Source organism: Bidens hawaiensis, unplaced genomic scaffold, assembly GCF_021521415.1.
Source record: "Bidens hawaiensis isolate Kalapana, Puna unplaced genomic scaffold, B.hawaiensis_p1.1 tig00021656_1, whole genome shotgun sequence".
Classification (NCBI taxonomy): Eukaryota; Viridiplantae; Streptophyta; class Magnoliopsida; order Asterales; family Asteraceae; genus Bidens; species Bidens hawaiensis.
The window spans coordinates 190,273-202,871 of NW_027493363.1; the positions used below are offsets into that span (position 1 = coordinate 190,273).

A 12,599-nucleotide genomic window follows, 5' to 3' on the forward strand; every position below is an offset into this window, starting at 1 on the left:
TGTGTGTATTTGTGTAATGAAGATGGTTATGTCCGTGGTTCCTTGGTTATGTTATATAAGTTTAATATATAATGTTAAAATAATATAAGGAAATTGTATGCAATTTATGTAATGGTTAAGAAGATGGGAATTACCATAAAAGTGTCTAGCTAGGTAACTGATTGGGTGATCTTTATCAACACATAACACCCACCTATAAAGTAGGAAAGAGTATTAACTACGAATATAAGACGATCACAAATAAATGTATTCGATCATATCTTTGTCGAATACTTTGTTCCTAATATATTACAATCAAGAAAATATAGGTATTTACCACCACCATCACATTCTCATTCTCTGATGGCGATCACACCTTTTCTGTTAGAATGCAAGTTCAACTCCACCCAACAACCCTCATATTTAAGCCCACTTCGCTCTTTATTGGGATTATTATTTTTATATGATCATCACCATTTCGCTGCTTCGGGCGGGATGATGGGTGAGAGTGCATTTCCTTCTAGTCATAGTTACAATATGTTTGTTAGCCCGTCCTATCATTCTTCTAGCCGTGCGACCAGCTGCAGGGCCCCGGTGAAGGCGCCAAATGAAGCCAAGCCAAGTGATAGTGGTTTTGTGGATCTCTTTTTATTTCTTTGTTTAGTTTTTTTTTGGTAGTCCTTGTACTATGTACTGTTGGTTCACAACATCTTCCACAAAACAGTGTTGTCATGCTTCAGGTATTTAAATTTTTCAACATATTTTTAAAATGATGCGTCAGTTGTGGTAATTACTAACCTTGTAGTTTTTAAGGTTGGATCGTTGAATACGGGTAGATCACTGCAACAGGATATCAATCGGATTGCTGAGGTGGCTGATACATCCACCTCAAAGGGCTGGAACTTTGTATTACAAGGTAATAAATGGTGTTATCAGTTATGATGTGTAACAAATCCTGATAGTTATAAATAATCGTTGATTATGCTTTTGTTTTTGTTGCAGAGTCGATACTATCTCTGCTTTGGCACTCTAATTATTCCATTTCTGGTTATTCTTTAGTAAGCCACTAGACTATTTCTTCCAACATCTTGTTTCCGCTTGAAATTTTGAATTTTAAGTTTTGTTACATTTTTTGGATCCGTGAATTTTGGTTTATTATGTCGTGCAGGTGGATGCGATGAGCAGTGTAGTGGAATGTGAGGAACGGTTTAATCAACTAACTAATGAAGAAAGTGCTAAATTTGATGAGGTGACTGCGGGCAATGTTAACATAACAACATCAGAAACAGAAGTGCAACAAGTCATAGTTATAGTGGGCTCCCTAACGAGTATATTGTGGTTAGTTTCAAAACTGAAATTCGGTTACCATTTAACAATTTGTATTGTATTCCTTGTTAAATTATTATTTCAATTGTACAACATACCTTGACTACAAAACATTTCTTATTGAAGGTAATTATCATTGTGGCTGCTGATATTGTACCTCAACTGCCACCTATCGAAAGCAGTGCGCAATTGAAGGATGCCTTGCAAAACTTGGCATCTATCCCTTCAGGCAGAATTATGGTGAGTACTGTCACCATGCACTTGTTTTTTAACCCATAAATCATGAATTTGGATTCTGTTTTATGGTCAAATGTGTCACCTCTATCGTTTCCTCTCTAAATCATTTTATTTAAAAAGGTTGAACGTGTCACAATTGTCAAACAGGTTGAAATCATACCTCCTAAATCATTTTATTTAAAAAGGTTGAATTATTTTTGTAATACCAAAATTTTCGTAGTCATAATTAGGGGGTGTTTGGGTAAGCTTTTAAATTGCTTTTTTGCTTATTTGCTTTTTGAAAAGCAAAAACAACTTTTGAAAAGCTCCAATTTGAAGCTTTTAGAGGAGATTTGCCAAACACATTTTGCTTTTCAATAAACAAACAAACAAATAAGCAAGTTTTAAAAGCTCACCCAAACACCCCCTTAATTATTTTATTAAATTTAATAAAAGTGGACAAGAATCGTCTGCAAGGCATCCACCCCATCGACTCGTTACTCTATCAGGACTTCATTTAGCCGCAACCAGTATTATAGTGTGGCCTATGTGCTCTTGTGTTACTAGCCAGCCAATAAATCATGTTGTGTTTCTAAATTTTTGCAGGGAGTCCACGTGTTATGGACTCCACAAAAGGAAGGCGATTTTCTTACTGAGCAAAGAATGCATGAAGATTATCCATTGTTGCACCCTCTTTAGGGAAGCCATTACGATATATGCTACATTACTACGTGACGATGTACGTATAAATAAAACTTTATTCATTTTGGGGTTCTTTTTTTACTTTTTATCATTTTAGAGTTCATATTCCAGTTTTTGTTATCATTGTCTTGTCATGACTTCAGGGCCAGCTCAACGTACTCGGAGGCCTAAAACTAAATAAAATGTTGAGACGTTTTTTTTTTTTGCTTTTCTTTATGCGTATAGCGCTAAATGATAAAGACAGTGGATCTCAAAAGTTGAATATGATGGTATGAGAATTGAAAATGCAGGAAAATAAGGAAGAATGAATTCACTATTTTCTGGAAACTGACTTGATTAATTCAACATAGAAAAAGCAATTACATGAATGGAAAAAGAAAACTAGCTTAAAAGTAGGAAACAGCACTACTCCTTAACGTAAATTACCTAAACTTTATAGGAACATACAATTTGCAGAAAAAGTAAATCATAAATATAAATTGGACACATGCTAAAATTAAACTGATGAACCAAACACTCCATGTGACAGACAATGTACAGCTAGCTCTAAATTCAATTTTTAACACTCCCGCTGGCCCAAATTCATCTCATTGCAGAACTTTAGCAACTTAGGACCAAACAAACTTTTTGTGAATGCATCTGCGACCTGCTTTATAGTCTTCATAGCCTTCATTTCAATCTCTCCCTTCAATACCTTTTCACGAATAAAATGGTAATGAATCTCTATGTGTTTAGTTCTTGCGTGAAAAACAGGATTTTCAGCAAGCTTGATTGCTGAAACATTGTCACAAAACATCTTAATTTACTAGGTAATTTACCACCAGATGGAATTCTGTCAATAAATGAACCAGCCACACGCACTCTTGTGCAGCAACTGCAGCAGCCCGATATTCCGCCTCTGTGGTAGACAACGACACAGTTGGTTGTCATTTTGCTGCACCATGAAACTGAGCTCGAACCAAACATAAACACATAACCTGTTGTTGAGCGTCTTTCGTTTAAATCACCTCCATAATCTGCATCGCAAAACCCAATCAGCTTGGGTTCAGTCTCCCTCTCAAACCATAACCCTTGTCCCAAGGTTGCTTTCACATATTGCAAGACTCGTTTGATTGCTATTAAATGAGGCTTTCGTGGCACTGCATAAAATGACTCAGAACACCAACTGCAAAGGACAAGTCAGGACTGGTCAATGTGAGACATATTAAACTACCAACCAATCTTCTATACTCAGTAGGGCCATCCAATTCTTTTCCCTGCTCCACATACAACTTGGGACTTGACTCGATTGGTGTAGTTGTGAGTTTACACGTAGCCATATCAAACTTATGCAACAAATCATTAGCATATTTAGTCTGATGTAGTAGAAATGACCCCCTGCATATGTTAACTCCAACCCAAGAAAGTGAGTTAACTGACCAAGGTCTTTTATCTTGAATCTCACACTTAGATTAGCCTTTAGCTGACTAATCTCTTCTTCAACATCCCTTGTGACAATCAAATTGTCTACATACACAACAACAACTACCACTTTGCTGCCAATTTTCTTAACAAACACACTTGAATCTGCATTGGTTAGAACAAAACCATTTAGTTCAAGAAATTCCCCTATTTTCCCAAACCAAGCCTTAGGGGATTGTTTCAACCCATAAACAGCCCGTTTTAACTTACAGACATAATCAGGTCTATCTTGGTCTTCAAACCCTATGGGTTGATCCATGAAAATTACATGGTCAATATCTGCATATAGGAATGCGTTGCTAACATCAAGCTACCACAAGTTCTACCCTTTGTTAACAACAAGAGCCAGTAACACTCGGAGTGTAGTTTGCTTAGCAACAGGGCTGAAAGTATCTTCATAGTCTATACCATACTGCTGGGAGAAATCACAGGCTACAAGGCGAGCCTTGTATCTCTCTACAGACTCATCAGGACGTTGCTTTAATTTAAATACCCATTTGCAAGACACCGGTACTACTTCTGCAGGTTTAGGTGTGAGTTCCCATGTTGATTTTTCAAAAGTGCAGCCATTTCTTCTTTCATAGCATTGATCCATTCAACTTTTAAACAGGCTTCTTCATAACTTTCTGGTTCCCTATAATCATCAGTAACAATTGCTACATTAGCATAACGAAGATTAGGTTTTCTTACCCTTTGAGGCCGCCTAAGACTTGACTCCGGTTCCTCGACTTCTGGCTCATGTATCTCTGAACTTGTGTTGTCATTAATTGTATCAACAGGTTCATCCTCATCGAAGCTTAACTTGATTTTAAGTTCTTCCTTTAATTTTGATGTATCAAGTAGTGGTTGATTGTCAACAGACCACCACGAGGACAGTTCGTCGAAGACAACATTCCTTGAGACATGACTTTCCTGGTACTTGGTTCAATGCACTGTCATCCTTTTCTTTCCACATCATACCCTACAAACACACATCTGACTGCCTTCTTTTCCATCTTGTGTCGAAGATGGTTTGGAATTAAAACATAACAAACACAACCAAATACTCGAAAGTGGCTTACATTTGGCTTGTTTCCGGTCAATTTTTCATACAGCGGCATATAATCAAGGGATTGAGAAGGAAAACGATTTACAACATACCCTGCTGTGCTCATAGCCTCGGCCCAAAAAAGCCCTGGCAAGTTCTTGGCATGAATTAGACTTCTCGTAACCTCCCCTAGATGCATGTTCTTTCGTTCAGACACTCCATTCTGTTGCAGAGTGTTTGAACAAGTAAGTTGCCTTTTAATTTCCCTTTGGTTCAAATAACTGCTAAATTCATGAGCTAGGTATTCCCCACCGTTATCTGACCGCAGTCACCCAACTTTCTTGCCAGTCATTAACTTCACATATAGCTCAAATTCTTTGAATTTTTCAAACACCTCAGGTTTCTCTTTCAAAAAATAAATACAAACAAACCGGGAATAATCATCTATGAATGTCACCATATACTTCTTGTTAGGATTAAACGCACACACGAACTGAACACGACACGAAAGCAGTAAACGAACACGAGGATTTAACGTGGTTCGGTCTAAACTGACCTACGTCCACGGGTGGCAACTAGGTATATCTTTATTGAGTGACCAATATTACAAGTACATAATGTTGTTTATATAGAGACTGAACTAGGGTTAGTAAATTATTATGCAAGAAATCTAAACCGGGCCGGGCTTGGGCCCAACCGCCCACACCCGTCTCCTCTTTTGACTTCATATAATAAACCGGGCCAACAAGGCCTACGAACCCAACAATCTCCCACTCGGAGGCCTTGAGTACTCTCGTCTGCACTCCTGATTGTACTTCTGTAATCTGAACATTAAACTTCTTCTAGTTGCCACCGCCTTCTCATCAATTAACCTGAAGGCCCGTTGAAGCTCCCCGGAGCTCCAACACGTCAGTCACGGCTAAAACTGCCCCTGACCCGTTCTCTGTCCCTACCGGCTCCCACTGAAACAAACTACCGGATCCCGAGATACTCTGAGAACAAACACTCTCCATATTCAGCAAGTAATTCATTGGAGAGACTTTTACAGCTGGAATATTGGTTTTCTTAATCCACTGTCGACCTGGAACTGTAACTGAAACACGACCTGTGCTCCCACTGTCACGATGTCCCCCAACTGATTTAACCTTCCTAGCTCGTTCATCCTGAATCTTCACTTTGGCTCTGGGTTTGTTACTTGCAAAACGAACCTTCTTCTGCCCACGAGATTCTGTGAACCGGACTTTGTCTTTCACCAAAACTGGATCCACTCCTTTCGGTGACATATCGACCATATACAACGAACCCATTTTCTTGCCACGAGCAACCACGAGATTCCCTTTGACTACTTTCCACTGCCCATTCCCGAACTTAACATCGTGCCCTTGGTCATCCAACTGCCCAACTGAAATCAAACGTTTCTTCAAACTTGGAATAACCCTCACGTCTTTCAAAGTCCAAGAAGTACCGGCTGAAGTTATCAAATCAACGTCTCCCATACCCGTAACCTCTAAAATATCATCATTCGCTAGTCGAACCTTTCCAAAATCCCCAAATTTTAGATTCTTCATCGTTTCACTACAGTGAGTGGCATGAAACGATGCACCAGAATCCATCACCCAAGCATCAACGCTACTCTCAACACTACAAACCAAAGCCTCATCACTACTGACCCCGTCATCTGTGTCGTCTTCTGTAACGTTCACCTCTTTCTTACCATTCGGACACTGATTCCTGAAGTGTCCTTTCTCTTTACAACCCCAACATTCAATATCCTTACGAGTCTTAGACTGACTCTTCTTCCTGCTCCCACTGCCTCGCTGTTTTCCCCTACCTCTACCTTCTGTGACTAGCATATTGCCTGATGATTCACCTGAACTTCTGCGTCTTGAATCTTCTCCCAGAATCAGATCTCGAATCCCATCGAAAGTAATATTTGTAGACGAACTACAAACTGCAGTCACTGTTTGCGACCAACTGTCGGGCAAAGAGGATAATAACAAGAGGCCTTGAACTTCATCATCAAACTTAATGTCAACTGACACTAAGCGGGACAAGATCGAATTAAGATTATTGATATGAGTTGTAACTGACCCACCCTCTTTCATTCGAGTTGTCACTAGCTCTCTGATAAGATAGACCTTATTCGCTGCCGAAGGCTTCTCATACATGTTGGATAGCGCCTCCATCATACCACGTGCTGTGGTTTCTTTCATGATGTTAAACGCCACATCTTCTGACAACGACAAAGTAATACAAGCCCTAGCTTTCTTGTCTAACTTCTTCCAATCTGCTTCTGACAACTTTTCTGGTTTTTCATCCTCGAACACTACATCCAAGTCTTTCTGACAAAGTAGTGCCTCAATCTGCATCTTCCACCAACCGAACTTCTGTCCGTCAAACTTCTGTATCGAAACCTTTCCGTCTTCTGCCATAGCAATGACTAAAACGAAAAACTGGATAAAACAGAGACAGACACAGCAACACGAGCCTGAACTTAACGATTGTTCTACTGAACTCTGTTAAAAAATCAACCTATTTAAACCGCAGCGGAAATACGAACTGTAAATCAGAAACTGAAATTTTAAACTGAAACGATAAAACCTGACAAACGCGGTTGGCAACTGGTTATCCGTTTCTTTAACGCTTCTTCTGACTTGACAACTGTTTTTCAACAAAAATAGGATCTTGATTCAAACTTTCATGTCTCGTACTATGCTTCACCGGAGCTGATCAGAAAAAACGAACCAGCAGCTGCGGAACCCTAATCAGCGGCGGCGGTACTGTAGCGGCGCGTACTGTAGCGGCGGCGGTACTGTAGCGGCGGCAGCGGTACTGTAGCGGCGGCGCGGTACTGTAGCGGCGGCGGTACTGTAGCGGCGGCGGTACTGTAGCAGCGGCAGCGGTACTGTAGTGGCGGCAGCGGTACTGTAGCAGCGGAGCGGCGGCGGAACCCTAGCGCAGTAGGGTGGCGGCGGCTGGATGGTTTGGCGGCGACTCGGCTGGTTCAACGTGTTCTTCGCGTGATCTGAACCTAAGCTCTAGATACCACTTGTTAGGATTAAACGCACACACGAACTGAACACGACACGAAAGCAGTAAACGAACACGAGGATTTAACGTGGTTCGGTCTAAACTGACCTACGTCCACGGGTGGCAACTAGGTATATCTTTATTGAGTGACCAATATTACAAGTACATAATGTTGTTTATATAGAGACTGAACTAGGGTTAGTAAATTATTATGCAAGAAATCTAAACCGGGCCGGGCTTGGGCCCGACCGCCCACACCCGTCTCCTCTTTTGACTTCATATAATAAACCGGGCCAACAAGGCCTACGAACCCAACACTTCTTACCTTTAATCGATGACTGCTTTACATGACCGAATACATCATAGTGAACCGATTGGAGTGGTTCAGTTGCTTGGAACGTCGATGATGGGTATGGTTGTTGCTTCGCTTTACCATATTGGCACCTAGAGCATACTACTTCTTTGTTAACTTGAACCCTAGGAAACCTACGAACTAAGGCCTTGTCACTTAAATGGCCTAACATTTCATAGCACACATGGCCTATACGCTGGTGCCATAGATCCGCACTTTGACTGCCCTTAACCCTATCCAAGTAGGTTGTTTCAGCATTTAACACGTACACAGTTTCTGTTTTATGCCCCTGAAGAATTGGAACTGACTTCATCTCAGATTCTTTGAAGACTTTGACATCCTTGGGACCTAACAGAACTGAGTGACCATCATATGTGATTTGCAGTACAGAAGTTAAATTCTTCTTTACACCAGCACTTGATACACGTCTTTTAGGATTAGATCACTGTCTCCACTTCCAGACGGGAATCAAACATCACCAAGATGGTCAATGGAATGCCTTGAACCATCTGCAGCGGCAACGACTTGATTCCATTTGTACTTGCTGGGTTTTTCTAATCGCTCCTTGTTCCCAGTCATGTGGTTCGAGCATCCCGAATCCATGATCCAATCATTCAAGATATTCCCTTTTTTTCTCAACTGAGGCAGCAAATGCGGTGGCTTCAACAGTTTGAGCACTATAAGCTTACGCATCCCATCCATCTTCATCTTAGGCAGTGGCAATATTCCCTTCTTCATTTATTTCGACCCGACATGTTTTGGCTTTGTGGCCCCTTTGACCACACTTATAGCGTCTGAATGGAAACCTATTGCTGCCATGTCGATATTCCTTCTCACCACTTGAGTCTCCTTGATCTGCCTCACCAGCTTTCTTTTCACCACAATCATATGGCCTGCTCTTTCTTTCACGTTGCTCTTATCATAGGAACGATGAGAGTGAAACCGGCCTTTACCTTTACTTGCATACAAGGCTTCCGTCTCTGACTTGGAAGATGACCTGATGGACAAACCACCCATTTGCTTGGCTAATGCTTCCTGACTTGCAAGCAAATTCTCGAACTCATTTAAGGATGGTTAAGTAGCCTATCCTTGAACCGCAGCCACAAAACTTCGAAATTCAGCCTTCAAGCCATGAATAATGATACGTTTCGTTCTAGGCTCTCTGATTTTTCCCCGCGAGTCGAGTTCTCCAATCTCCCTACACAGTGACTTTACCTTATGAAAATATTGAGCAATTGTCATTTCTTGTTGACTTACAGACAATAACACATTTTCCAAAAGTTGGAGTTTGGCATCATTCTTTTTCGAGAATAAATCTGCCAAGACATCCCATGCTTCTTTTGGATTCTTCAAGTCACTAATGTGATCCAACAATTCTTCTTCTACTGTTGTCTTTAACACAAACATTGCCTTGTCTGCGTTGATTTCCCATTTCCTCAAGGCTCCATCCTGGGTTTCTCTTGCGGGTTGAACAGTATCACCACCTTGAATTGCTTCCCACAAATCTTGACCTTGCATGTAAGACATAATGCAAGTTGCCAAGGTATTGTAGTTCTATGAATTGAGTTTCTTAACACCGCAACCAAACTGAACTTCTGCCATGGAAGGAACCTTGCTCTAATACCACTTGATAAACACAGTGGATCACAAAAGTTGAATATGATGGTATGAGAATTGAAAATGCAGGAAAATAAAGAAGAATGAGTTCACTATTTTCTGGAAACTGACTTGATTAATTCAGCATAGAAAAATCAATTACATAAATAGAAAAGAAAACTAGCTTAAAAGTAGGAAACAGACTCCACGACTCCTTAACGTAAATTACCTAAACTTTAGGAACATACAACTTGCAGAAAAAGTAAATCGTAAATATAAAGTGGACACATGCTAAAATTAAACATGAACCAAACGCTCCATGTGACAATCCATGTGTATAGCCAACTGTACATTGCAATTTTAACACTAAAGAGTATACAAAAATTAAAGAATATGAATAATATACAGTGATAATAGATATGAAGCAATCCTTTTTAACTAATTCTGAAATAACTTTAATTTCAAAATCTTATAATGCATAACTCCTATTTAAGATTGAGTCCCTATAAAACTGGAGGCCTAAAGCCGTTGCATTATTTAGCTTATCCACGAGACGGCCCTGCATGACTCGCTCTTATTGAGAGAGGCTGTTCAACCAGACTTACCAGACTGATGTTGAGTATTGACACAAACAATAAGGTGCCAACTTCGGTTATTACATTCGGGTTTGGGTTTATTTTTTGGATTATAGTTATGTTCATGCATCTTTCTAGGTCGATTGTGAGCTTTGGAATTTGATTTGGTTTATATATGATTTTTACATATTATTCATTTATTAAAAAAAGAATCCGTAGTTATACATCAAAAGAAATGTATGGTTAAGTTTTATAGAAAAATCTTAAATATATACAAACGAAACCTCTAAAAGCTCTCTAGTCACTCCCCGCCCCCTCTTATGCCACCAGATTTCTTCATTTGTAAATGGAGGTCTCTCATGCGTTTGACCTGAATTCATGTGTATGGGTCTCACCAAATCTAGATAGCCCTTAAATGGGTTATAACATTTCATTAAATTAAAAATTAATCTCACCAAAGATTTGATATGCAAATTCTATAAAATAGGGTTCGAATATACTAAAAATTAATATAAGATTTTTTTTAAAAGACATTATTTATAATTAAGAAACAATTGTATAGTAAAAACAATATAATCGAGTTATTGGTCTCACCCTGAGATTAAAAAAGCATGAGGCGATCAAAAGCGAAGAGATCCTAAGCAGAGGCAAACAGCGAAAAGCGCAAAAGCGAATGCTTTTTGAATACGAGCTAGGTGACCATATTTTGAAAACTATTTAATTATTTATAAGTCACATATTATATATATAATAACCCAAGTTTTATACAAAGTAATAAATAAAATCTCTATATTTCATAATTATATGGTTAGTTTATTTATGAGATAATAATAATAATTATAAGATAATAGTTATAATCTCAAGGTTTAATAGAGTTTGTATTTGAATGCTAATATAATTATCATTTGTTAGTTAAGTAATATAAATAAACAGATTCTAAAATTTATGAAATAAAAAAAAATGCAAAACAAATAGCATTTAAGGATCCACACGTTTCTTGTATCCTTAGCCATCATCTAAGTAACAAATTGCCGGACTTTATGGAGCTCCGAATCCTTCGTTCTTGATCGCGATCACTGTTATAAATCCCTGAATCTGCAAATAAACTCCATCAAACCCTACTGCATACTCACTTTCTTCTACCTCTCCGCGTGTGACGACTTGACCCTGCTACAAGTTGGCCGCCGGCAACTCCAGTGCCGATAACCGCCACGAACCGACGGTATATAACCTCTGACCTCAATCTGAGTTGTTTCGCCATATTAGTTCAAATCCCGACGACGTGCCCCATCACCATCACGTATCGTGTACCACCATCGTTCAAGTTCCCGCCTTTGATTTGTTATGTTTTTAAAGAAACCGACAATTTGTTATGTTTAGAGAAACCGACGTCATGTTTCTTCTGGTCACCAACGTTCAAGTCTGTGCATCACCGACTTTGTTTGGCTACTTAGGTAATCCTCCGATCCCTTTCTTCGGGTCCATATATGTTTTAAGTGTTTGAAGATATATGGATCCTATAATCGTTGATTTCTTACGGCGACTAACACACTAATTAATTGACTGAGATTTGATTTACAAAAAAAATAACCATGCAGATAATAAGTTTCAATATAATAAGAGTTTGATATGTTTTGTTTTGATACACTTCATATTGTTATGATCAATCATAGGGTGTTTGGCATCAACTATGCATTAGTAAAGTATTTTATATGAAGTGCAATATTAATATATCTATAATAATGCTTGATCATATAAAAAGAGTTTTGCTTGTTTTAATAATTATTGAAATTATTTTACTGTACTTTTGTTCCTTTATTATAATATTATAATGAATGGGTAAAGGTTGGCAACATAAGAATTCTATATGAACACTTATAATTTTTAAAACTAACATTTTGGATACTAAAACAAGAAGCTGATAATTAAGATTTTAACGGTCGATCAAAAGGACGTTTGTCAAGAGAAATCAACGAATCAACCTATGTAAATTAAGTTTGTGTATCTAAATAATAAAAATGTAAATAAACCGTAGGTTCTCATAATTGTTGAAGACAAGCCAACTTGTTTATTTTTGTTTAATCATTAAGGTACGGTTTCTGATTTCTTTCACTCATAGTATTAATTATATTCTATTTTATACTCGGTGTCCGTCACTTTGTAGTGCGGACTTTTCGTTAGCTTTTAGTTATAGTTGAGTTCGTTTTATTCAGTATATTATATTTTATAATGATTGTCATAGCATGCAATATAATATATATTTTGTACTCTTTGTTGCATGTTCCTTAATAAGTTGGTGATATGGTTTTCGTTTTAGTACTCTGTTACCCGAGTA

General features: G+C 38.6%; 1 protein-coding gene across 1 annotated transcript; it reads left to right on the plus strand.

Moving 5' to 3' along the window:
• Window positions 1-342: 342 nt before the first annotated feature.
• On the plus strand, window positions 343-2,147 carry LOC143563927 (uncharacterized). The gene is made up of 6 exons (XM_077051350.1): window positions 343-601; window positions 761-895; window positions 982-1,037; window positions 1,148-1,317; window positions 1,432-1,545; window positions 2,128-2,147. The coding sequence occupies exons 1-5, from the start codon at window positions 343-345 to the stop codon at window positions 1,433-1,435; spliced, it is 624 nt and encodes a 207-aa protein (XP_076907465.1). The 3' UTR covers window positions 1,436-1,545; window positions 2,128-2,147.
• The last annotated feature ends 10,452 nt before the right edge of the window (window positions 2,148-12,599 follow it).